This window comes from Amblyomma maculatum, chromosome 1 (assembly GCF_055883805.1).
Source record: "Amblyomma maculatum isolate TAMU_Amacu chromosome 1, ASM5588380v1, whole genome shotgun sequence".
NCBI classification, from domain to species: domain Eukaryota; kingdom Metazoa; phylum Arthropoda; class Arachnida; order Ixodida; family Ixodidae; genus Amblyomma; species Amblyomma maculatum.
Window position 1 is genome coordinate 39,846,357 of NC_139344.1, and position 24,680 is coordinate 39,871,036.

Genomic DNA, 24,680 nt, shown 5'->3' on the forward strand with positions numbered 1-24,680 from the left:
CACCGCGGCGAAGAGGAGTAGATAGATATAGAAACAGGAACTCACGAATGTGAAATAATTGCAAGAAGCCCACGTGAGGGAAACGGGGCGTCATTACGGCTCGCAGGTGGCAAGTAGAGAAGGAGAAACCTCCTCTTCTCTTGTAAGGGAGAGCAGCCCGAGGTCGGATGGAGGCTGCCATGCAAGAAACCCAAAAAATAACGCTGCAGAATTGATAGTTACTAACCAGGACTAAGAATGTATGGGCAGAAACGCAAAAGGACTAAGAATGGCTCATCAAAGAGCACAACGAAGTTTCTCGGCGCTTTGCCAGTTCAAATTGAGCAGACAGCCTTTAATGAGCAAATATATACGTGGCAAACAACGTAAGAAAGTATGAAGCGAAGATAAGAGTTAGAAGAGAAGCGATCAAAAGAAAGAATAGCAAATGCTAATACATTGTCATTGCATAACAATGATTTAGAGTCCCTATAATTTTCTGCTTTTTAGTATTTCGCTCCTTTTTACGCCGTAAGGGCTCTGCAGACAATGAACCCAAACCTGGCGCCAATGACCCCCTCCCTTCATCCCTCCAAACATGTTTATTATTTTTTTAGCGTCACTTTTCGGGGCCCTCAAACGTTGTGGTCCCCCATTCGGAAACTGTACAAAGCGAAGCAAACTGTGTACATTGCAAAGAAAAACTCCGCATCGATTTGTTTTTCGTTGCCTCGTTTGTCAACGCGGCTAAAATTTCTGGTTTTCCATTCCGCCTTCCTCCTACGTCCATACAGATGTGGAAACGAATTAAATGCATATAAATTTAGAAAGGGCATACTTCTCCTATTTACTGCCAAGGCATTATTTAGTCAGCGGAGTTTATGCTTGAAAGTTTTCCTTCTATCCATCGTCGTCATATCACCGTACCATTTCTAACAGAAACGCTGACGGTAAGGTTTTTGTTCACTAATAAATGTGGCTGCTTTTTCTTTTTCTGACACTATGCAGCATTGAGAAGAAGCTACGTTAAATGCCCTCCGTCCCTCCCCCCACGTTTAGCAAGTCCGTAATATGTAAATGCAAGCATGAAATTCTTTGAATCATCGATATCAAGCAAAGCGCTAAAATATATTAGAATTTCGCCCCGTAAAATAATGGCCACAAATGTCCAGTTCCAGGTACAGCAATGAAATGTAATATGAATGTGACCTTGCTAGCTCATACCTTTATACCTATATATATACCTACCTATATATATACCTATATATATATATATATATATATATATATATATATATATATATATATATATATATATATATATATATATATATATATATATATATACGGTACACGACAGGTACACGAGTCCAGGTTGGGTACCTGTCTGTTCTGAATGGAGGAAGGCCGAAAGCGTGAAAAGGAGAATGTGATAGAGGGAGGGAGGCACAGCGCACAAAACGCACAAACATCCTCTAATTACCGCAAGCATTCCGTGCGCCATTCCGATCACGAATACTTTTTTTTTTTTTTTTTTTATGTGTACACTAATATGTGAAACCCACATTGAAACCGCCGAACGCACGTGGCGTTTTTTCCGGAGCAACAAAATACAGCACAAGTGTACGTCCGGCAGAAAAAAAGAAATGGAAAGCAGATGGGAAAACGCGTACACCGAACAGATAAAATAGGGAAACCATATTACGGCTCCCAGCACGGAGTCTTCGTCCACACGATAAAGTGATTGTCAAGTATTCATGACAGTAAAGCAGGGGAAAATACACGTGTGTATAGACAAGCGACGACAACTTTGAAAAACACCTCCTGTTGAAAATTAACAACGTTTAATAATTTTAAAGGCAAACCGCACTAGTTAACTGAAATTGGAGCGAGTTTGTATAATGGCAATAAATGTCGAACAAAAGTAACGCAGTAGTAATCGACTATACGCTCTGTAATCATCCGGTTGTTTGTTTTTTTGTTTTTTTCTGGGCCTGTAAATGACCATTGTAATCAGTTCCATTTCAAATGGGATAACTGTAATCGTTATAGGTCACTTATTTTCTGTAACGTGTACAAGGCTTCCCGGCGTTCAGGACGACAGCAGCCCGAATTCTCGCATGCTACCGATGACGCTGTACTGTGACATCGGCACGCCACTTGTCATCACTATAGTGCAAAAGGGGCAAGGACAGCACAGAAAATGCGTTCCCTGAAGATCTTCCAACCGACATCGGTCGAGGAAGGTTAGCTACCGCTAATTTAGCGGGGCGACCAGGCTTCTCGTGTTGAACCCGGCCTGCGTGGCGTTTTCAATTGCGCGCGCTGTAAGTTTTGTGGTCAAAGATCATAGGTGAGAGACAAGTAGACGGTGTTGAAGCTCGTCTCATGCGCAAAGTGTGCTCTACAATGGTATAAATATTACTCACAGCAGGGATCATACTACGCACTTTAAGGGCTGACGTCTGCTGCAACGAGGAATTCGTACATCATTAGCGCTCCCCTCGTCCCTCCTTCAGCTGCTTGGACGTACCCTAACGTCACCTAATACGACAATCGCGAGATATTTCGAACATTTATGCGCAAACGGAGCTCAAGAGATGACAGTGGCCGCAGCTCCGGTAGCGGCCACTGTTGGAGAGCACAAAATGTTGAAATTCCCACCGACGCCACTTTCGACTAGTGCGCAGACAAACTAGCCGAACTCGTAACGTTGTATGCGTTTTCAGAAATGAGGCAGTAGGGTACTTCGAAAGAAACATGCATAGGACGCCCTAATAGTGGCCTTTTTTTTTTTTTGATCATAATGGTTTGCAGGGGGCACAGTACCCCATGACGAAACCGTTTCATTTTTGCTTTCTGTGTTTGGGTCTTTTTTTGACAATCACTCCATTCAGCCGCTACCACGCGCGATCTTTGTGTTTGTTTTGTGTGCGTGTGTGCTAACGGTAGGCGACGCTCAGGCGCACTAAATTTCGCTGCACCATTTTCCTTTAAAATAAAAATAACTTGCTATAGTTACCGCTCACACTGTCCGCCATCACGAGGTTTACATGAACTGACAAAGTCGGGACGAGTCGGCCTGTCGGGATGAAAACCTGGCGTAGGGCTCATGTATACGCTAGCGTGTCGAACTAAACGATCGCTGAGTAGAGTAGAGTCAGTCCGACTGCAGTAGGTAGGTTGGTTTGGTTTGTGGAGTTTAACGTCTCAAAGCAACTCAGGCTATCAGAGACGCCGTAATGGAGGACTCCGGAAATTTCGACCACCTGGGGATCTTTAACGTGCACTGACATCGCACAGCACACGGGCGCCTTGCTTTTCGCCTCCACCGAAAAACTGCAGCCGTGGCCGGGATTCGATCCCGCGACCTTGGGAACAGTAGTCGAGCGCCGTAACCACTGCGCCACCCCGGCGGGGCCGCTCTGCCGTAAGTAGTTTGGCTCGGCCCGACCCGCTGAGCGAGGGGTATGTATGCGCTGGCGCGTCGGGCTAGCATCTCCTCTCTTGCCTCCTTGCTGGTCGGGCAGCAGCGGGGACATTGTTGTTAGTTAACAAATAATATGGTGGCATACCCACACAGGGGGATCGGCCAAGAATTGGGTTGTGAGCTGTTCGTCTGCTCATTCCTCCTCTTCCTCCACTCCAGCCTGCGCCTGGTTCACTTGCTCGACGCATGTTTCAGCGATCTCGGCCCGACTGGACCCGATGGAAACTGGTTCATGTAATCCTTGACGGCTAGCGTTGACTGAGCCCGGCAACCGGCTCGCCCCGACTGGACCCGCTTGCGTCGGGCTCATGTGTACAAGGCTAAGTTCTATACAAGATTTTACAAAGGGGTGAAGGGTGCTGCAATATTGGGGAGTTGGGCTCCTCTTGTAGCACAGGAAAGTGTTGACGACTCCCCCCCTTAACAGCCCAGTCAGATCGGTTTCTCCAAGGGTCGTAAAATGGGGGAACATGCGATTCATTTTATTCTCCAACATGTATATGTTTGTAATTAAGCGTTTTTATTTTCCTCGGGTGCTGCGCGTGCGGAAAAGTTCTGTTCCTGCTGCAGTTTTTTTTTTTTTTCTTGCAAGGTGTCCGTAACCTAAATAAAAGCTTGAGACGACAACCACGAAATCTGGTGCGACCAAGCTACGACGGCAATTCGATTCACGCCTGATGATTATCTCTTCTTACTCTAATGACGTGTTTACGCATATCTGAGGCTTCACACACGCTGGACGGAAACGTAGCGAATAGACGGCATTAACAAAGTTAGAGGGCAGAGTGGGCGCTACATTGTCCCTTCCCTTCGCTACGTTTCCGTTGAGCATTATGTCTGACCAACTGGCCGCACAGTATGCTGTGTTGCATTTAACGCAAGCGACAGAAACTTTCTGGGAGGTTAAGGCACGCATATGTTGGTAGACGATGCCTTTGAAAAGTGCACAGCCTCTCGATGGAAGCGCACAAAATGTGCCTCCATTGAAACGGCTTGGTACAGGTGTGTGGACATGGGTTGGGGAGGTGGCTTTGGGGTTGGACTTCTGTCAGGCAACTGCGTCTTTGAATTCGGTTTGCCTCTCGTTGTTTTGTTTTTTGTTTTGTTTTTTTTTGTTTTTTTTTTTTGTTCTGGAGGCTGGAAGTGGGTGTATTATTGATGAGTGGGGCTTCTGGAGGGTGGAAGCGCCATTCGACGTGGCACCACATAGAGAAAGGTGCCTGTAATTCAGATAACACAGGCATTTTCTCCACGTGCAACTCGCAGTAAACAAACAAAAAAAAAAGAACCTATTCGCCTTTTGCACATTACTGAGCGAAGAGATACCAATAACCGTGTTTACATGAATGCGACAACTAGCGCAATGCATCGAATCGCACCAGGTTCCTAGCGTAGCGCATTCATGTAAACAGGGGGAATGCGCTAGGAAAGCGCATCGCACTAATGCGTCAGGCAGGGCTGGATTCAGAAAGGTAGACTTTCTCCGTGCATGTACACCCGGTCGCATCGACTTGCATAGACTTAAGGGCAAAATGGCGGCGTCCGGCGAAGAGGCGGTCGCTCGCCTCACCACCAATTCGTCTTTCCGCTCCACTATGCTTCGCGTTCGCTGCAAACGAATGATTGACGAAGCTTTCTATTTGTCTAAAGATACCAGCACCGCGCAACTCTGGCGATAAAACACCTCAAATTTTAAGATAGCTTCTGGAATCGGACAGCTGTTAGGTTTAGCGAGTTAGCGTTGTTGAGCGCCATGACCAACGAGCGCGGGATAATCAAATAGCTTCGGGTTGGACAAAGACGGCGAAGTATTTAATTTCGCTTCATACGCTGTTTTTATTATTTATTACAGCTTTCCTCTTACTCAGGTACAAATAAAAAATATTAAATCGAATTTGAAAAGTTACAATCTGGTGCCACTGTTGCTTTCAATATGGGACACCGCGTGCCGCCGCCAAAGCGCTAGAGATGATGAGCTACATGTAAACGCTGTCGCATTGCATTACCGTGAGGGGCCTCGAAATGCGATGCGATGCGCTATTGTCGCCTTCATGTAAACGCGGTTAATGAGAGCATCATACTGATGCGACTGAGTCGAAATATTTATATTCACCCATCCTGCACTGAGACTTCGTCAGGAGCCGGTACATGGCTTCTGGTAAGTGTATTGTCATACTAGCGAACGTGATATTGAAGTCTTGCTTTCTTCGATATCTATTGTAATAGAGAACCAAGTGTGGTACATAATGAGTGAGCTACTCTTATGAAAATATTGATGAGAAGGGTCCAATATGCGGATTCGTCGCATAATTTTGGTGTTAAAATTTGTTCTTCGATAGTATCGAGTAGTTTAGACCAGTGTAAAAAGCCAAATGGACAGTAAATAGCAGAAAAACAAGTCTCCCTAGGAATAATCGGTGGATTTATTGATTATTATAGCGCAACCCTCGGATATTTATTTATTTATTTATTTATTTATTTATAATACCCTCAGGGTACAGTTGTACGTTACAGAGGGGAGGGGCGCATACAGGATATATATATAAAACAGAAGGTTAACAAAAACGTACAAATCTGAAAAACAAAGCAAATAAAAAAGAACAAGGTACATGTGCAATTTAGGAAATTTAGGAAAACGGCATAGGTGTTAAAAACAACAATATAAAAATATAATATAATAAGCAACAGTATACAATGATGTTATGCAAATAACCATACAGTAAGTTTTAAAACTAGGCAAAAAAGAAAGATTGCAGCGCGGATATATGAAGCGGATATGAAGAAATAAAAAAATTACAAGGGTTCAACGCTGCTGAACCGAACATTGAGCTAAAGCATTAGCTGCGGGTGACCGAGCGTTCTTCTTCTCTTTTTCTTCTTCCTCAGCCCACATGTAAATCCCCGCTTTAACCAACCCATATGAACGTGCCTTAGTGGCCTATAGGGGTAACGTGAATGCCAGGGCCCTAGCAGGCTGATTCTAACGTAACCGTCCCATGTGAAACGAGAGACCCAAGTTGGCAGCTCCTGCCAGCCCGCGTGGGGTGTGACGTCACAGCGTCACGTGGGTAAGACGTGGCTACCGGCCGCGCTACGCTGAATGCTCGAAACCTAGAGTAGTATTGCTTTCGCAATAAAAGCGTTCGTAAGCTACCTGCCATTGAAAAATATCTACTTATCCAGATTTTTTGGATATGAGGGACCTTTGTGCACCACGGGGTGTATGACCGGCATCGGCACTGTTTTTAGGCGCCAAACGCCCTAAGCCCTCCAAACGATGCCTACTCCGAGCCCCACTTTATTCAACGAGCGACCGCTTACCTGGCACCTTTACGTCGTGCAGGTTCCACATCGGAGCTGCGTTCAAGCACCCGGCTGTGTTCCAGCGCACCATTGAAGATGCCAAGGCAGTGTTTGACGTTGGCCGCGAGTTGGGTTTCCGTATGGATACCCTCGACATCGGCGGTGGTTTCCCTGGCGGCGTGCGCAAGCTGGACTCCTTCCTTGAGGTATCGCCTTGCTGCACGAGCGCAGCCAGTCCTCTCCTTTCTTCAGACTTGTCACGCGTGACAAGGAAATGCTGTGGCAGGGCAGGCGCCGGAAACAGTGTTTGCTTAGCCAGTACTCACCCTATGGGGCTGAAACGTGGAGGCTAACCAAGAGAGGTCTACTTAAGTTGAGGACAACCCAGAGGGCTATAGAACCAAAAATGGTAGGGGTAACATTAAAAGATAGGAAGCGTGCAGAGTGGGTCAGAGAAATAACTCAAGTTACCGACATTCTATAGCGGAAATTAAGAAGAAGAAATGGACATGGGCAGGACATGTATTGCGAAGAGAGGATAACCGATGGTCGCTGAGTGTAACAAACTGTATTCCAAGGGAAGGAAAGCGTAGCAGGGGGCGGCAGAAAGTTAGGTGGGCGGATGAGATTAAGAAGTTCGCAGGGGTCAAGTGGATGCAGCTAGCACAGAACCGGGTTAAGTGGAGAAATATGGGAGAGGCCTTCGCCCTGCAGTGAGTATAATCAGGCTGATGATGATGGTGATGATGATGATGATGATGATGATGATGATGATGATGATGATGATGATGATGATGATGATGAGCTAGTCCTCAATCATACGGCATGGCTACGGTAGGAAGGCGTCAAGGGAAATCATAGATTGAAGGCCGACAAAACCGGCTGCACAACTTTCCCAGAGATGCGTTACCATCGTGATTTGGCTCGTGTTGCGGAAGGACGAGGATTGTTTTCTGCGGGAAATCAGATAAAATCAGAATAGCCAGCCAGAGGTCGTATCCTTATGCTGCAATCTTTACGATTCATTATTTTCCCTTTACATCATTCGTACCCGCCGATAGTAATGCTAGTGTCGTGCCACTCGAAAGCTCAAACGGGAAAGGTGAGGGTGACCGGTAGCATACAGGAATCGCAGCATAATACATACCCGAAAAGTTTTTTGATTTTTTTTTTTCGATCATGAACTCATGAGCAGGTGAGGAATACGGAAGCTAGAAAACGTTATCTGTACGTAGCATCACTTGCGCAGGCGCTACAGCACGTGCCGCCCTCAGATTTAGGGCAGTTTGTGCTTTCAACAGTGCTCATGGAACCGTTACAAACGTCGCCTGTCCAGAAAATCTGTGCGGAAGCACTCTTCTTAGAGAGTGTCTAGGCAGGTGTATGATCGCGAGGTCATCAAGAAATCACTTGCAGCTGCATGGAGGCTTAAATTCAGGCGGAATGTCAACGTTCCTCTCCACCACCGTGTGACACAGTACTTCCCAGAGGAAGACTGCGTCCCCACAACTCACCCCGCCCTCCCTTGCATGTTGGGGCATCAAGGGCGTCAATGCATTAAAATAGGTTGCTAGCCGAACCGGCGTTCCACTTCATATACAAAGCATGATACAGGCGCGCTGCGAGTGCTACTGCTTAGAACGATCGGACGCGGTTGCTATTCCAGTGCGCTCGTAGCGTGAATCGGGCCGCGACTATATACATCCTTTATCAAAAGTTTAGAGACCAGGGGGTCTACTTCTGAGTCATAATATGTGGCTCGTAATGCGTTCCCAGGTTTCCAAACTTGCTGAAGGCAAGAAGATTTTTCGTCCCACCCTCTCCAATGGCTAGGAATTCCACAATTGTTTAGGAAGTCATAATACACGGTAAATTCCCTGGGCTCTAAACTTTTGAGAAAGGCTGTATGCCTCCGAATCATGTAACTCCCCACTGACCATATAAGCGCATAACTCTGCAGTGAGAAAACAAAAGCGGTAATGGGGAAAGTCGGGGACTACTGGCGAACGGGCAAACACACTGAAATGGAACCCACTAAGGCTGGCCCTCTCGACACAGGGACATTTGCAATTTGTGAAAACAGAAGGGAAACTCGCCCAAATAAATTTTGCCGGCAGAAAAAGGTATGCTTTTTACTAAAACACGGTTCTAAATCTGGAAATAATCGTGCTATTTTTATACCGAATAGCGACCAGTTAATGCATATATGCTAAGCATGTTCGATTGAAACATGGATTGCCTATATATTCAAATAGTGCATGAGTGTAGCATGAACCAATTAGAGAGCGGTTCGGTGTGAAATAACTTCAGGCGGCATAGCAGCAACGCGCGTGTTTCGCACTATGTCGTTTATTTGTGTCAGCAGTCAGTCAGCAGCAAAAAGTATTAAATATATATTTGGCCGGGAGACAACATGCTGCAGCGCTGCCTCGCGAGCCAGCGGCCAGGAAGTGAACACAACAAATAAAGCATGAACACTGGCATATATTGGCATATTCAAGGGACTAATTCGAATGGCAGGACTGAAAAAAGTAAAAAAAAATGTGTATATATATATATATATATATATATATATATATATATATATATATATATATATATATATATATATTGCCAGGGGGCGCTCAGAGTGAAAGACGACGTTGAAGTAAATCGGCTCCGGACTCGCAGGACGTATCCAAACCTTGGACCGTGTGATTCTACCTGTACCGGCTCTGTTAATCTACCCCCTGTCGCCAACACCGTGACAAATCTGGTGGAGGTCAGGTCTGATGTCCCGTACCCCTACGCTAAGCAGGAGTGCTGGTCATATATTCGTGGAAACGCCCGTTCACCGCACTAGCCGCAGGCAACGAGGCCTACCACCTGAGTATTCCCCCTCGGGCATGACTACCAGTAGCCACGACGTCGTCGCAATGCCTGGCACGACCCCCACCTACGTGACGTTGCAAAACCCCCGCGTCCCAAAGACCTTTCACGGGGACACCTATGAAGACGTCGACGACTGGTTGCAGCACTACGAAAGGGTAGCTACATTCAACCTCTGGGATGACGCTGCACGGCTTCGAAATGTATATTTCAGCCTCGAAGATGGCGCTCGGACGTGGTTCGAGAACCATGAAGAGCAGCTGTGGTCTTGGAGTGAGTTCAAACGTCATCTTGCGGCAACTTACGGAAGCTCAGATCGCCGCGAACGGGCCGAACGCGCTCTACACACTCGGATCCAAATGCCTAACGAAACTGTAGCGGCGTATATAGAAGACATGACGCGCCTGTTTAAGCGTGCGGATCCTACGATGTCCGAGGACAAAAAGCTGCGCTACCTCATGCGTGGCGTCAAAGAGCAGCTTTTCGCTGGCCTGGTGCGCAGCCCGCCGAAAACTGTTGCAGAATTCTTTGCTGAAACATCCACTATAGAGAAAGTGCTTCAACAGCGAGCTTCGGCACGGGATCCCACCTTCCACGCCGCCTCCGTCTCTGCTGAGTTCCCATCGCACAGCATGGACACATCGGCGCTACGGGAGCTCATACGTTCCGTTGTGCGCGACGAACTCCGACTGATGTATGGCAGACCTCAACCAGCTCCTTCCTCCATCGCCAGCGTTGTCCGCGACGAGGTACAGCAAGCGCTCCGGCCTCCATTTCCAATCGGTGAACCTGGCCCTACTCCTCCTCCTGCACCACCAGAGTGTCACCGCCCTACATACTCCCAGGTGCTGCAATACTCTCCGCCCTCGTCGCCGTCCCTGATTCCTCCGAACGTAGCTGGGCCGAAAACAGCAGCCCCCGCGATCCAGTACGTCACAGATTCTCGACCGCCTACACGGAAAGCAGACGAGTGGCGTACCCCCGACCGACGGCCGCTATGCTTTCACTGCGGCGAACCGGGTCATGTCTATCGGCGCTGTCCCTACCGTCGACTAGGTCTCGAAGGGTTTTCCGCTGATTCTCCGCGGCCTCGCTACGGCGAACGGCCTCGAGCCGTTGAAGATTTCGTCAATGATCAGCGCCGGATCGTTCCGTCTCGTCTGCGACCATCTAGATCACCGTCACCCAGGTCTCGCCCGTCGCCATCTGCTACGAGTTCCTCATGGGCAGCGCAGGGCCGCTCGCCCAGTCCCCAGAGGGAAAACTGAAACCAGCGACCTTCGGGGGTAGGCTCGCTGGAAATCGCGGCGCGGGAGACCCCCCATTGATGCGGACACGGAAAGACTACGCATCGACATTGGAAAAGTCCGCGGTTACCGATCATACTGCCACCTCGACGCCACCACGACGCACCTGCAACCACGACGAATTGCCGGTGGAATCGACGACGAAACGACGCACCCGCAACGACGACGAATTGCCGGTGGAACAAACGACGCAACCACGCACCCGCAACGACGACGAATTGCCGGTGGAACAAACGACGCAACCGCGCACCCGCAACGACGACGAATTGCCGGTGGGACACATGACGCAACAAGGCACCCGCAACGACGACGAACTGCCGGTGGAACGGACGCTGCAACAACGCACCTGCAACGACGACGAATTGCAGGTGAAGCAGACCGCGTACACCAACGCAGAGCACTCAAAGACTCAGAAGCCTGACATTCGCGAGCAGATTTCGTTGGACATACCCGTAGTACTGGATGGTCGCCATGTTCGGGCTCTGTTGGATACTGGCGCTGATTATTCTATTTTGAGCAGCCAGTTTGCCGCAGTTCTCAAGAAGGTTTTGACTCCGTGGGCTGGCACAAACGTTCGCACCGCGGGTGGTCATCTGATTACTCCTCTGGGCATGTGCACGGCCAGAGTTCAAATTCAAGAATCAACATTTGTGGTAAGCTGCCTTGTCCTGAAAAGCTGTTCGCGTGACCTGATTCTGGGCGTAGATTTCCTTCGTGAATATGGCGCAATTATTGACCTCCGGAATTCTAAGGTCTCGTTTTCTACTGAAAAAGCAGTGGCCCTCAGCGGTGCAAAGCGACCACTCAATGTGCTTCGAGTTTATGAGGACAGTGTCACTCTGCCACCCCGAACCAGCACCTTCGTTAATGTCAAATGCAATGCCCTTAACGATGGTGACGCAATAGCCGAAACTAACGTATCGTTACTGTTGACACAAGGAGTCTGCGTGGCCCGCAGTTTGATACATCTTCACCGTGGTCATTCCAAGGTACTTGTTACAAATTTTTCGCACGAGTATCGGCACCTTTTTCGTGACACTTCCGTAGCTTTCGCCGAACGCATATCTGATGTCTCCGAGTGCTTGTCCGCAGAAACCGTGCCACCGCCCACATCCCTCGACAATCTCGATGTCAGCTCAGAGCTATCGGTCAGCCAGCGCGACCAGCTGTTTTCATTGTTACTCGAATTCAAAGAGTGTTTTGCATCGTCGTCAAAAGTGAATCAAACTCCCATCGCCAAGCACCAGATCGTGACGTTCGATAATGTGCGCCCAATCCGCCAGCACCCCTACCGCGTCTCTTCGACCGAGCGCGAAGTTATTAGGTCACAAGTTAAGGAAATGCTCGAAGATGAGGTTATCCAGCCTTCCAATAGCCCGTGGTCCTCCCCGGTCGTTCTAGTTAAAAAGAAAGACGGCACGTTACGTTTTTGCGTCGATTACCGCAAACTGAACGCCGTAACCAAGAAGGATGTCTACCCCTTGCCGCGGATTGACGACTCTCTCGACCGCCTTCGGCGTGCAAAGTATTTTTCGTCCATCGATCTAAAAAGTGGCTACTGGCAGATTGAGGTCGATGAGCGAGATCGTGAGAAGACGGCCTTCGTCACACCCGACGGCCTTTACGAATTTAAAGTTCTACCTTTCGGCCTGTGTTCCGCGCCGGCCACATTTCAGCGGATGATGGACACTGTCCTCGCCGGCCTTAAATGGCAGTGTTGTCTAGTCTACCTAGATGACGTGGTGGTCTTCGCAGAATCATTTGCACAACATCTTCAGCGCCTGCGGTCAGTACTCGAAGCCCTTCGATCCGCTAACTTGACACTTAAGCCACAGAAATGCCACTTTGGCTACCGAGAGCTTAAATTTCTCGGCCATGTCGTCAGCGCCGCCGGCGTGAAGCCCGACCCTGAAAAGATTGCTGCTGTTGCGGAATTTCCGATTCCACGTGACAAGAAAGCTGTTCGCCGATTTCTCGGCTTGTGCAGTTACTACCGGCGTTTTATCGATAACTTCGCTGATCTCGCTGAACCGCTGACTCAGCTCACCCGGGGAGACACCCCTTTTGTTTGGACGCACGAACAAGAAGCTGCTTTTGCCGAGCTGCGTCTCCGTCTCCAATCGCCGCCTGTTCTGGCCCATTTCGATGAGCAGGGGGAGACAGAAATACACACCGACGCCAGTAACATTGGCCTTGGGGCGGTTCTCGTGCAACGTCAAGAGGGTGTTGAACGAGTCATCGCCTATGCCAGCCGTACTTTATCCCGCGCCGAGACGAACTATTCAACTACTGAAAAGGAATGCCTCGCCATTATTTGGGCTGCTGCGAAATTTCGCCCCTATCTTTATGGTCGCCCATTTAAAGTTGTCACTGACCACCATTCTTTGTGTTGGCTGGCCAACCTGCGTGACCCATGCGGCCGCCTGGCGCGATGGAGCCTTCGCCTACAGGAGTTCGATCTCACTATTGTTTATAAGTCCGGACTTAAGCATGAAGATGCTGACACGCTCTCCCGCGCGCCTGTCGAGCTCGCTCCACCAGACACGGATGACGCTGACAGTTTCCTCGGAGCTGTTGATGCTTCAGATATGTCACATCAGCAGCGTGCAGATCCAGATTTACGAGCACTGATTGATTATTTAGAAGGTCAGCCAGCCACCATACCTAAGTGCTTTTCACGGAGCCTCTCAACTTTCTGCCTGAGAGGTGGTGTGCTTTATAAGCAGAACTCTAGATCCGAGTCAAGAACCTACCTCCTCGTGGTACCCACAGCTCTGAGAGAGGAAATCCTTTCCGCGTGCCACGATGAACCAACATCTGGCCACTTGGGCTATTCTCGCACACTTGCTAGGATACGACAGACATTCTACTGGCCCAACCTTGCCACTGTTGTTAAGCGCTATGTCAAGAGCTGTCGGCAATGTCAGCGTCGGAAGGTTCCGCAATCAAAGCCTGCGGGCCTCCTCATGCCCATAATACCACCACGAGCACCATTTGATCAAGTCGGCATGGACCTTCTCGGTCCTTTCCCTCGGTCCTCTGGTGGCAACCGTTGGATAATCATCGCCACAGACTATCTGACTCGCTATGCCGAGACCAAAGCGTTACCTAGTGGTACAGCGTCTGAAGTTGCCCATTTCTTTGTACACCAGATCATACTACGGCACGGTGCTCCTACCTGTATTATTACTGATAGAGGGACTGCCTTTACTTCAAAAATGATGGCCGAAGTCTTTCATCTCAGTGGTACGGCGCATCGAAAAGCTACTGCTTACCATCCGCAGACCAATGGGCTGACGGAAAGGCTTAATAAGACCATCGCGGATATGCTGGCGATGTACGTCGACGCCCAGCACAAGACTTGGGATGCGATCGTACCATATGTGACGTTCGCATACAATACGGCAGTCCAAGAGACCACACGTTTCACGCCGTTTCGCCTCGTTTACGGCAGGGAGGTTCGGACGATGCTGGACGCAATGCTCCCTTACCAAACAGATACCGAACTTTGTTCTGACGCCGAGCAGTTTGCCCAAGATGCTGAGCAAGCACGCCAACTAGCACGCGTCCACATCACCCAGCAACAGGACAGGGATTCACGCCGGTACAACCTCCGCCACAGACAAGCTTCCTACAACACCGGGGACCAGGTCTGGGTGTGGACTCCTGTTCGACGCCGCGGCCTTTCAGACAAGCTAATTTGCCGCTACTTCGGACCGTATAAAATCGTGCGACGCATCAGTAACGTCAATTACGAGGTGCTCCCGGATGGATCAGAGCACACAGGCCGTCGGCTACCTCGTCCAGAGACAGTTCATGTCTTGCGACTGAAGCCGTACTTTGCACGGTGACTGACAAACTACATCTACAAACTTTTTTTTGAGGGGGGGAGGTTGCTTTTGTACGCTTGTGTGCACGTGTAACTGTGTGCGTTACGCTTAAGGAGGGAGGAATGCCAGGGGGCGCTCAGAGTGAAAGACGACGTTGAAGTAAATCGGCTCCGGACTCGCAGGACGTATCCAAACCTTGGACCGTGTGATTCTACCTGTACCGGCTCTGTTAATCTACCCCCTGTCGCCAACACCAACACAACAATATATATATATAATCTTTTTTACATGGCCACGCAGCCGAAGCTTTTACTGCCAAATAACTGTCCATGTCTCGACAGTTAGTTTCCCTTTCTTTCTTTGCTCCTATCTTTCCTTCTTTACTTCTTTGGTTTTGGGACTGCACATTTACCTGGTAAATGGTAAACGATATCGGTGCTATCTGTGAGCTTAGTGTCAATTTCAGCCAATTATTTCGGTGAAATTGCAGTACAAATAACTAATGCCGAATGAATGAACTGATACAGGAGAAAGCAAGGGTAAACACAATATTTTTTTTTTTTATAATAGAATACACATCCCGATTGCAGTCTAAGGTTGTCCTGATTCTATTAGCGAATACCTTAGTAAATGCCTTATACGTAACAGACAGTAAGCTGATTGGTCTGTAATTTTTAAGGTCCTTAGCGTCCCCTTTCTTATGAATGAGGATAATGTTTGCACTCGTGCATGGTTCCGGTACCGTCGATGACACCAGGCACTGAGTATACAGGGTGGCCAGTTTTTCTAGCACGATATCGCCTCCGTCCTTTAATAAATCTGTTGTTATCTGATCCTCTCCAGCTGATTTCCCCCTTTTCATAGTTTCTAATGCTTTCTTGACCTCGTCTTTCGTCACTGGTGGAACGTCTGACTGTTTTTCCCATGCCGCCAATCTCGTTACGGTCCTGACTACTTTGGCTACTGTAGAGATCTGTATATAACTCCTCGGCTACTTTGACTATCTTTTCCATATTAGTGATGACGTTGCCCTTGTCCCTTATAGCATATATCTGGTTTTTGCCTATGCCCAATTTCGTTTTTACCGCTTTAAGGCTTCCCCCGTTCTTTACAGCATGCTCAATTTTCTCCATGTTATACTTCCTTATATGAGCAAAGGATAAAGCAGGCTTTCGGAAACGGTACTCTACTATCGATCATATCCCTACCATCAACCAGGTGATAGAAAAATGCTCGGAATATAACCAGCCCTTATACATAGCATTCATTGATTACGAAAACTGAGCATTTGACTGAGTTGAAACCTCGGCGGTTATGCATCCATTGCGAAATCAGGGGGTAGACGAGCCGTACGTGAAAATGCTAGAAGTTATATATAGTGGCTGCAGAGCAACCATAGTTCTGCATAAAGAAAGTAACAAAATTCCCATAAAGAAAGGTGTTAGGCAAGGAGACACGATCTCCCCAATACTATTCACAGCTTGCTTAGAGGAAGTATTCAGAGACTTGGAATGGGAGCAGTTAGGGATAAGGGTAGATGGAGAATACCTCAGTAATCTGCGATTTGCTAATGACATTGCCTTGCTAAGTAACTCGGGGAATGAACTGCAAGTAATGATCGATGACATAGACAGGAAATGTAGAAAGGTAGGCTTAAAAATCAATATGCAGAAGACTAAAGTAATGTTCAACAGCCTCGGGAAGGAACGGCAGTTTACGTTAGGTAGCGAAGTACTGGAAGTAGTAGGCGAATATGTCTACTTAGGACAGGTAGTAACCGCAGATCCGGACCATGAAAAGGAAACAAGAAGAATAATAAGATTGGAATGGAGCGCATTTGGTAAGCACTCGCAGATTGTGACTAGGAGCTTACCAGTATCACTCAAGAGGAAAGTATACAACAGTTGCATCTTACCTGTACTCACCTATGGGGCTGAAACGTAGAGGCTAACCAAGAGGGTTCTACTTAAGTTGAGGACAACTCAGAGGGCTATGGAACGAAAAATGGTAGGGGTAGCATTAAGGGATAGGAAGCGTGTAGAGTAGCAAGGAGCAGGCGTGCCGTTTCCGTTCTTAAGAAAACAAAACCGCTGCACAAGCCGCTGAAAAGGACTGCGGTGCGCACATATACAAGCACACACCCGCGAGTAGCCGCTCGGACGGCGATCAGGGGGACGAAACCGCCGTCTCCTGACACGCGCGTTCGGGCCTTTTTTTTTTTTTTTTTTTTCGTTTTTGTCCCCGACAGAGTGTTCGCATCATACTACAGAGTAGGGCAGCATCCACCTATTGCATACTAGTCATCATCATCAGCCGGACTATACCCACTGCAGGGCCTAGGCCTCTCCCATTTTCCTCCAATTAACCCTGTCCTGTGCTAGTTGCACCCACTTGACCCCTGCAAACTTCGTAACCTCATCCACCCATCTAATTTTCTGCCGCGCCCTACTACGCTTTCTTTCCCTTGGAATCTACTTTGTTGCCGTTAGCGAGCGGCGGCTATCTTCTCGTCGCAGTACATTTCCTGCCCATAGCCAATTCTTCTTGATTTTGACTAGAATTTTATTAACTCGAGTTGTTTTTCTGGCCCACTCTGCACTCTTCATATTTCAACGTTACACCTACGAGTTTTCTATTCTATAGCTGTCCTGAACTTAAAATTAACCCTTTTCTTCTTTCTTTCCTTTTCCTCCCTTTGTTGCCCTCCCCACGTGTAGGGTAGCCTACTGCGCGTCGCCTGGTGAACCTCCCTGTTCTATTCTATTTTCTCTCTCTCTTTCTACCATAGTCTTCTTAATATTGATTATTAGACCTGCCTTTGGGGTTTTCCTATATGTCATTAATCATTATTTCAATTTGTACTCTGCGTTACTTAGCAAGGCAATGTAATCAACGAATCGCAGTTTACTGAGGTATTCTACATCAACACTTATCCCTAACTGCTCCCATTCCAAGTGCATAAATATTTCCTCTAAGCATACCACTACAACTTAGTTAAAATTAAGGCTGCTGATTAGCACTAATAAGTAGCCCTCTAATGTAGTGCTTCTATTTAGCTCTACTACTTGCAGTGCTAAATAGCCCTCCTTAACCCTGCTACTTAGTGTTACCAGCAAGCACTACTAAAGAGGGCTACTACTTAACAGCTAATTAAAATCATCACATAGGAGCAATGCATGATGTCCATACGGCATAATAGCGTTTCAAGAGTTTAAATGACCTGCCACTTGTGCACTGCAGCTCAACTAGGCTCACAAATTCGTCTTTCTCAAGCAGAGGATAATATTGAGTGAATGAAAAATCAGTTGAAAAGGAGGGAATTTTTGCAGGCCACCTTTTTTCGGTGCTCGACAGCAGAACCAAAAACAACAACCTGAATTACCGTAAGCTTTTATTTATTGCCATCAGTGGTTCTTGAATTGAAATTAATTGACTTTCCATTTTCATATGGGAAGGGTGAAAAATGAAGACCGCGAGAGCAGCTGGACCGGCACATCTGAACTCTACAGTGCGGAGCAGCTGAGGGCAATGCATGAAAATAAAGAATCGAATACAACATGTCTGCATCACTAATATTAAGGAGGACACCATTAAACATAAGAGGGGTCTATTAACCACTACAGTGCGGGGCAAAAAGCAGCAATGCAGGAGAGTGAAGGCTAATATGCCCAAAGAAATAATATGAATGGAAGAGTGCAGTTCCAGCTGTGGAATCAGATTCAAAGGTCATTTTCGAGCAGCTTCGGTAATATTCACGTGAACTTCATTTATCTGTTCAGAGTACGTGACATATTGTTTCAAATACATTGCGGACCATGTTAAGTGCGGCATGTTTCTATATGCCTGCTGTCAAATGGATAAGTGTTAGAGGGCAGGTTTGCTAACTGGTACTAGTGGGCCGTTTTAACTTTAAAAAGTTTAAGATGGTTACATACTCGCAATGTTATGGGAGAAATATTTTAGCCGCAAGTTACAAGCATTGTAAAGCACGTCATTGCCATGCATTGCAGGGACGGAAGAGAAGTCCGAATCTTCTCTTTCCTTGTTTTCTAAATTTATATAGGATAGCCCGATCATACAAGAAAAAAAAAAAAACTGGCCGCCGATTTCGATGCTCGATAATGCGAAATTTGAGCTCAGCTCTCCAGGTATTCTAGTTTTGCGATATGCTGAAATATAGAATTTTAAAGGCATGTTTCTATACATGCGCAGTTTGGGCCTACTCTTCCCTATGAGATCCTTCAACTGGCACTCAATCCTTTTTCAGTTCTTGACTGTTATAAAGGGGGAGCTTTAGTGACGCCTACCTGCACCGCTGCCGTGTTCCGATGACCTCGCCAGTGTGACCTAGATCCGCGTGCAACGCCGCGTATTCACGTGCTTCCAATCAAACAGCATCGCCTATGCATTCGATGGCAAGCAAGCGCAATAACAAAAGCTGTGACAATGAAATAAAAGAAAATGGTGCGAAGAGGACAGAAAATTCCCAAGAAACGCGAAGCCAGTCGACACGTTCAGCCCGGCTGTGCACACCAAGCTTGAAGCGAGCCAGGAAGCGTAGCGTCCGAATACGGTGTTTCTCGTGCTAACAGGTGAAAAAGATCCATTTAGTGCCCACGGATGCAACGTCGTGTGTATTCATTACAAGACAGATTATATGCGCTTACTTTGGAGGGGCGTCTCATTTTGCCCCGCAGGTAGGGGCAAGATGCGACATTCTGAAATTCTGAATATTCATTACCTTTTTTTTTTTTTTCGATGTTCCGATTTACCGATTCCAGGCGTAAGAAAATAATTCTGGAATATTTGAGATATATGTTGATATTTATAAAAATAAAATAGAACAACGCGATATTTTCCAATATCTGTAACTTTCTGTCCCATTTTTCCCAAGTCATTAATTTGGTAGATTATGGGTGTTAGGATGTACGAATGACTGCTCACTGCACATAAGATTGGCGAACACGATTTTTATTGAGCTTTATAGACCATATTTCATGCCCACATCCGGCATTTCTTTCGCTTCCTTTCAGCTGTGTCGTTTTATCAGAGAGGCTCTCGACATCCATTTTCCACCCTCCAGTGGCGTCAATGTCATCGCCGAACCGGGACAGTACTTCGTCACTTCAGCATACACGCTCTTCACAAAAGTTCTGGGTGTTAGAAAGAGAACTGTGAGCATCGAAGGTAAACAAATGTTGTTTTCGTACAACTGTTGAGGCAAATTTATAGAGCATTTTCGGCACGCAGTAGTAAAGAAAAAATAATAAAAAATTTTTGGTTGCATACCTCATTGCGCAGTTTCATAATTGACTGACAATGTACCGTACCAGAAAATAAGAACGGCTACTGCGCTGTGAGGTCTCAGACCCGAAAATTTCGAAGACACTCAAAGCAGGTAGCATAAAATCGTATCACAAACCGATGAGCTCAGCTTATATGCAGTCGAGTAATAGACAACTTATGAGTAGACCGAAACTCCGCAATCCGCTCAGACCTGTTCCTCCAGTGCAGTTATGAGTCATCAATATGAAAACTCGCTGCTCGAAAAGTGACCAGGACGAAAAAGCTGGAAGCCCTTTGGGGCCTGCGCGCTTTTTCCGGCAGTATTTTTCTCGACTAGGAAATGCCGATAGCGCGGAGGCGCAAAAAAGCTTGCCTGTATTATTATTTTACTTTCTGTATATTGACGGACGGAGAAGTTTGAACGGTAGCATGAAAGCTCTAATCCTTTTGTTTTGTATTCTTATCAGTTCTGCTCACAAAGACCTGCGTAGTCGAATTTAGTTGTAACTACGACTGTGCCAGGATGGCCCGATCGCATTCATGCGCACCTTGTTACCGTGGTACAGTGCCATAACCTGGGCATTGCATCAACGGTCATGCAAACCACCCTGACGCCACATAATCTCAGAACGCTAGCGCTCTCTTGATTAAGCCGGTAAAGTTCGCATAATCGCTCCAGGTGGTTTCCGCATAACAGTGCCAGAAGCTAGCCCGACGTAAGACGTTTTGTGCCAAGGAATACGATACACAACTGCGTATCCACTGCGTCATCACGATTTCTGGTCTTTTTCGCATTGTCCCACCACATATCATACACATTCGTTACACAACTATACTTGCCAAACCAACTGAACATCCTCGCAACCCATGACATGACTATGGAAAAACTGTCAGAGGACGAGCTGCCATGCTTTATCTCCGCAAAGCCTTGACTATTATCTTGCACTCGGCATTTATTCTATTTGCAACAGTTTGAAAGTCTTTTTTTTTCTCCTCTTTCAATATTCTGGTCTCTATTGTAAATAAGGAAGGGGGATGCAACCAATATCATCATCATCATCATCAGCCTGATTATACCCACTGCAGGGCGAAGACCTCTCCCATATTTCTCCACTTAACCCGGTTCTGTGCTAGCTGCATCCACTTGACCCCTGCGAACTTCTTAATCTCATCCGCCCATCTAACTTTCTGCCGCCCCCTGCTACGCTTTCCTTCCCTTGGAATCCAGTTTGTTACCCTAAGCGACCATCGGTTATCCTCTCTTCGCACTACATGTCCTGCCCATGTCCATTTCTTCTTCTTAATTTCCACTAGAATGTCGGTAACTTGAGTTATTTCTCTGACCCACTCTGCACGCTTTCTACCCTTACCATTTTTCGTTCCATAGCCCTCTGGGTTGTCCTCAACTTAAGTAGAACTCTCTTGGTTAGCCTCCACGTTTCAACCCCATAGGTGAGTACAGGCAAGATCCAACTGTTGTATACTTTCCTCTTGAGCGATACCGGTAAGCTGCTACTCATAATCTGCGAGTGCTTGCCAAATGCGCTCCATCCCAATCTTATTCTTCTTGTTATTTCCTTTTCATGGTCCGGATCTGCGGTTACTACCTGTCCTAAGCAGACATATTCGCCTACTACTTCCAGTACTTCGCTACCTAATGTAAACTGCTGTTCCTTCCCGAGGCTGTTGAACATTACCTCAGTCTTCTGCATATTGATTTTCAAGCCTACCTTTCTACTTTTTCTGTCTAGGTCATCAATCATTATTTGCAGTTCATCCCCCGAGTTGCTTAGCAAGGCAATGTCATCAGCAAATCAGCAACCAATATATGTTGTATGTAATGAAATTGTGTTATGATAAATTCATTTTCGCGTAAAAAATACGTTGTGTAATCCCGCAAGTGCTCAACCACGAGTATCATTGAAGAACGGGCACGGGGCGTTTTTGAAGCTGCGACCTTTTCCCTTCTATACCCTTTTCCACGTTCGTAATGCTGAATGAGATTTAATTACATATCCGGCTAGCGCGTATTCTCATATGTCTGGATCAAGTGGTCGGAATAATTTCTAGGGCACCATTTGATGCATCGTCGACAGCTGTCCAAGCTCTCTCGGCTTCGCCTTTGCCACCGTAACAACCGTATTCAGTGTCTCAAAACATATCTTGAACTCTTTTTATTGCAGCTCACGGTTGGTGATGTCTTACCGTTGACATTTATTTCAGGAAAATTCTGCGATGTTCAAGACGTCTTCATTAACGAAAGCAAATGCAACACCATCAACCGGGACTTGTTCGAGTTCATGGACGTCGAAATAAGCCTTCTAGAGGTAAATGTGCTCGGCATCATGCGGCGGCAAAGTTCCAGAAACCTTTTATTTTTCTCTAACTCCACAAATTGCATGTCCTTTTTACGGAGAGGCAATAATGCCATATTTAAGATTTGCTTAAGTTTCTTTTCAGCCCCAATACAGCCCCTTTGCTTTAGCGAATGGTTTTGTTCAGAATAATGTGTCTTCGAAGTTCATGCCATGGTTCCCGCTTTTACTTACAAAATTGCAGCGTACTTACTGAGAAAGTTCCTGAACGCTGACTTTACCTAAACCAGCTGACGTCGTGCCCAGGTCAGGGCGGTCTCTAGAGTGTAGAAACGATATCGCACTTTAAATACACTGTTTTGTTACCGGCGTTTCAGCTATTTCCATAAAACATTCTAAGCGCGACTTAAGAGATCGTGGATAACGATGGCACGGTATGCGGGTTTTAACGATCAAACGCTGCTCGTGTGTGACACACGCCGGATGATTCGTGATTACTTTCGCCCACCTACGGATCTTTTACGTTCATGGCATCGCACAAAGCACAGGCGTTTTTGCATTCCCTCTCCATATAACTGCAGCCGGCGCGTAAGATACTCACCACGCGTACTTGGGCCCAGCACCTGAAGGTTCATGGGTAACCAATCTACGCATCACAAGCTCAGACTGACGGTGACGGTGGTGCACGTTTCCCAGTATTATTACACGTGGCTAATTGCGACTGGCGATTGTGGTGAAGGCGCACTGCGCCAGAGACAAAACAGGCGCGAATGTCGGCGCCTAAGAAGCATGTTATACGACCATATGAGAAGCAAAACTGCAAAACACTATTTACCTCTCCCACCGAGGTGGTGAGCTCGGAACCCACGGGCAGCACATGGTTTTCTTTTGCACTCGAACTAGTTATCTCTCAGCCTTAAAATTATTGATAAGTGGCAAAAATAAAAAAAAAACAATACCCAATACTTTCCTTGGTTCCCTTTACGGTTGGTTCCTCTGTGCGTATGCATTACTGAGCCCCTCATTTCCCATCCCTTGTCTGCCATTAAGACATATTAATTTGTCGATCTGTCTTGACCCTATGGCAGGAACGAACTAAGGCGTGGCAAATCAGTGGAAGTTAACATTGTTGACCATAGGCTATGTTTGACTGTTTATGTTTTCGCGCGGAAAGGCCTAAGACAAAATACTAATTCGGATTATAATCAATCTTTCCAATTATCAGCCTCCATTGAAGCGACCGCGGGACACGCTGACGGTCATCTGGGGCGCCACGTGCCATCCCTGGGACATCGTTGTGGGTCACTCGCCCTTCTACAACGTCTCCGTCGACGAGTGGTTGATGTTCGACAACATGGGCGCCTACTCGCTCGTCAGCGCCTCGGGCTTCAACGGTTTCGGCTTCCCGCGAGTCCATTACATCGCCTCGGAGGCGAGCGCGCCTTTTGTGAAGTACATGGTCGAAGCCACGCGCGTACGAAGCGGCTATGGACACCTGCAGCGTGCGCTCGAGCCGCGGCGGACTGCTCGCCCCGCTTCCTTCGGTGTTCACACAACCTCCAAGCAGCACTAAAACCGCGAATATAGCATTTTCTCCTCATACCAACTTGATAAATAAGGCTGGGTGCCAGGGTTCTAGGACTGCTTCCAATTATCTTTTGGAAACGAAATAAAGCAGCAAACACAGCGACTGCAAGAAAAATCAAATTTGTACATCCCGTAATGGACATGGGCCACATATAGGCATGTACAGCCACCTTTTAAGTGAACCTGGCAGCACCTACGCCACATCGCGATCATGCGTAGGAACTGAAGCGTTACCTGACGCTTCCTTCAGATCGAAATTTTGCTTGCGAGGTTTGTGCTTATTTCCCATCCCTTTATCATTTAATTATATTCACGATGGTGACCCATGACGGTAAGGAAGTAAGCGGCATCTGTAGCCCAGCTCCATGCGACGAGCGCGCACGTTTGCAATTCGAGCGCGATTGTGGCCGCGGTGCTCCTAAGATATGGGAAATGTTTGTTTTCATTGTACGGAATTTGTTTTGTTTTATTCGTTTAATCCTCAGGAAAGCCAAATTTTCATTTCACTTTCCTGGGATGCTCTCTTTTTCTTTTTTTTTTCTTTCCTTTCGTTTTCCAATGGCAGAAAACCAAGAGAAAGGAAAGCAAAATCTTTATTTCGCTTTTCTTCCACTTGGTCCTCTGCCATTGGTTGCTGCTTGTAGTGGCATAAGATGCGAGGGATGACATCACAAACTTGCCTACAGTCCTTCGGGACGAAAAAAAAAAACATTGT

At 47.0% G+C, this 24,680-nt stretch overlaps 1 protein-coding gene across 1 annotated transcript in view; it reads left to right on the forward strand.

Annotated features, from left to right (window-relative positions):
• The window catches only part of LOC146202161 (ornithine decarboxylase-like), a 44,741-nt gene extending 20,435 nt beyond the window's left edge, over positions 1–24,306 (forward strand). Inside the window, exons 7-10 of the mRNA XM_084587980.1 lie at positions 6,813–6,978; positions 19,811–19,964; positions 22,287–22,390; positions 23,604–24,306. Of these exons, the coding sequence (XP_084444106.1) occupies positions 6,813–6,978; positions 19,811–19,964; positions 22,287–22,390; positions 23,604–23,951 (772 nt within the window). The 3' untranslated portion in view covers positions 23,952–24,306. The remainder of the gene's footprint in view (positions 1–6,812; positions 6,979–19,810; positions 19,965–22,286; positions 22,391–23,603) is intronic.
• Positions 24,307–24,680: the final 374 nt, after the last annotated feature.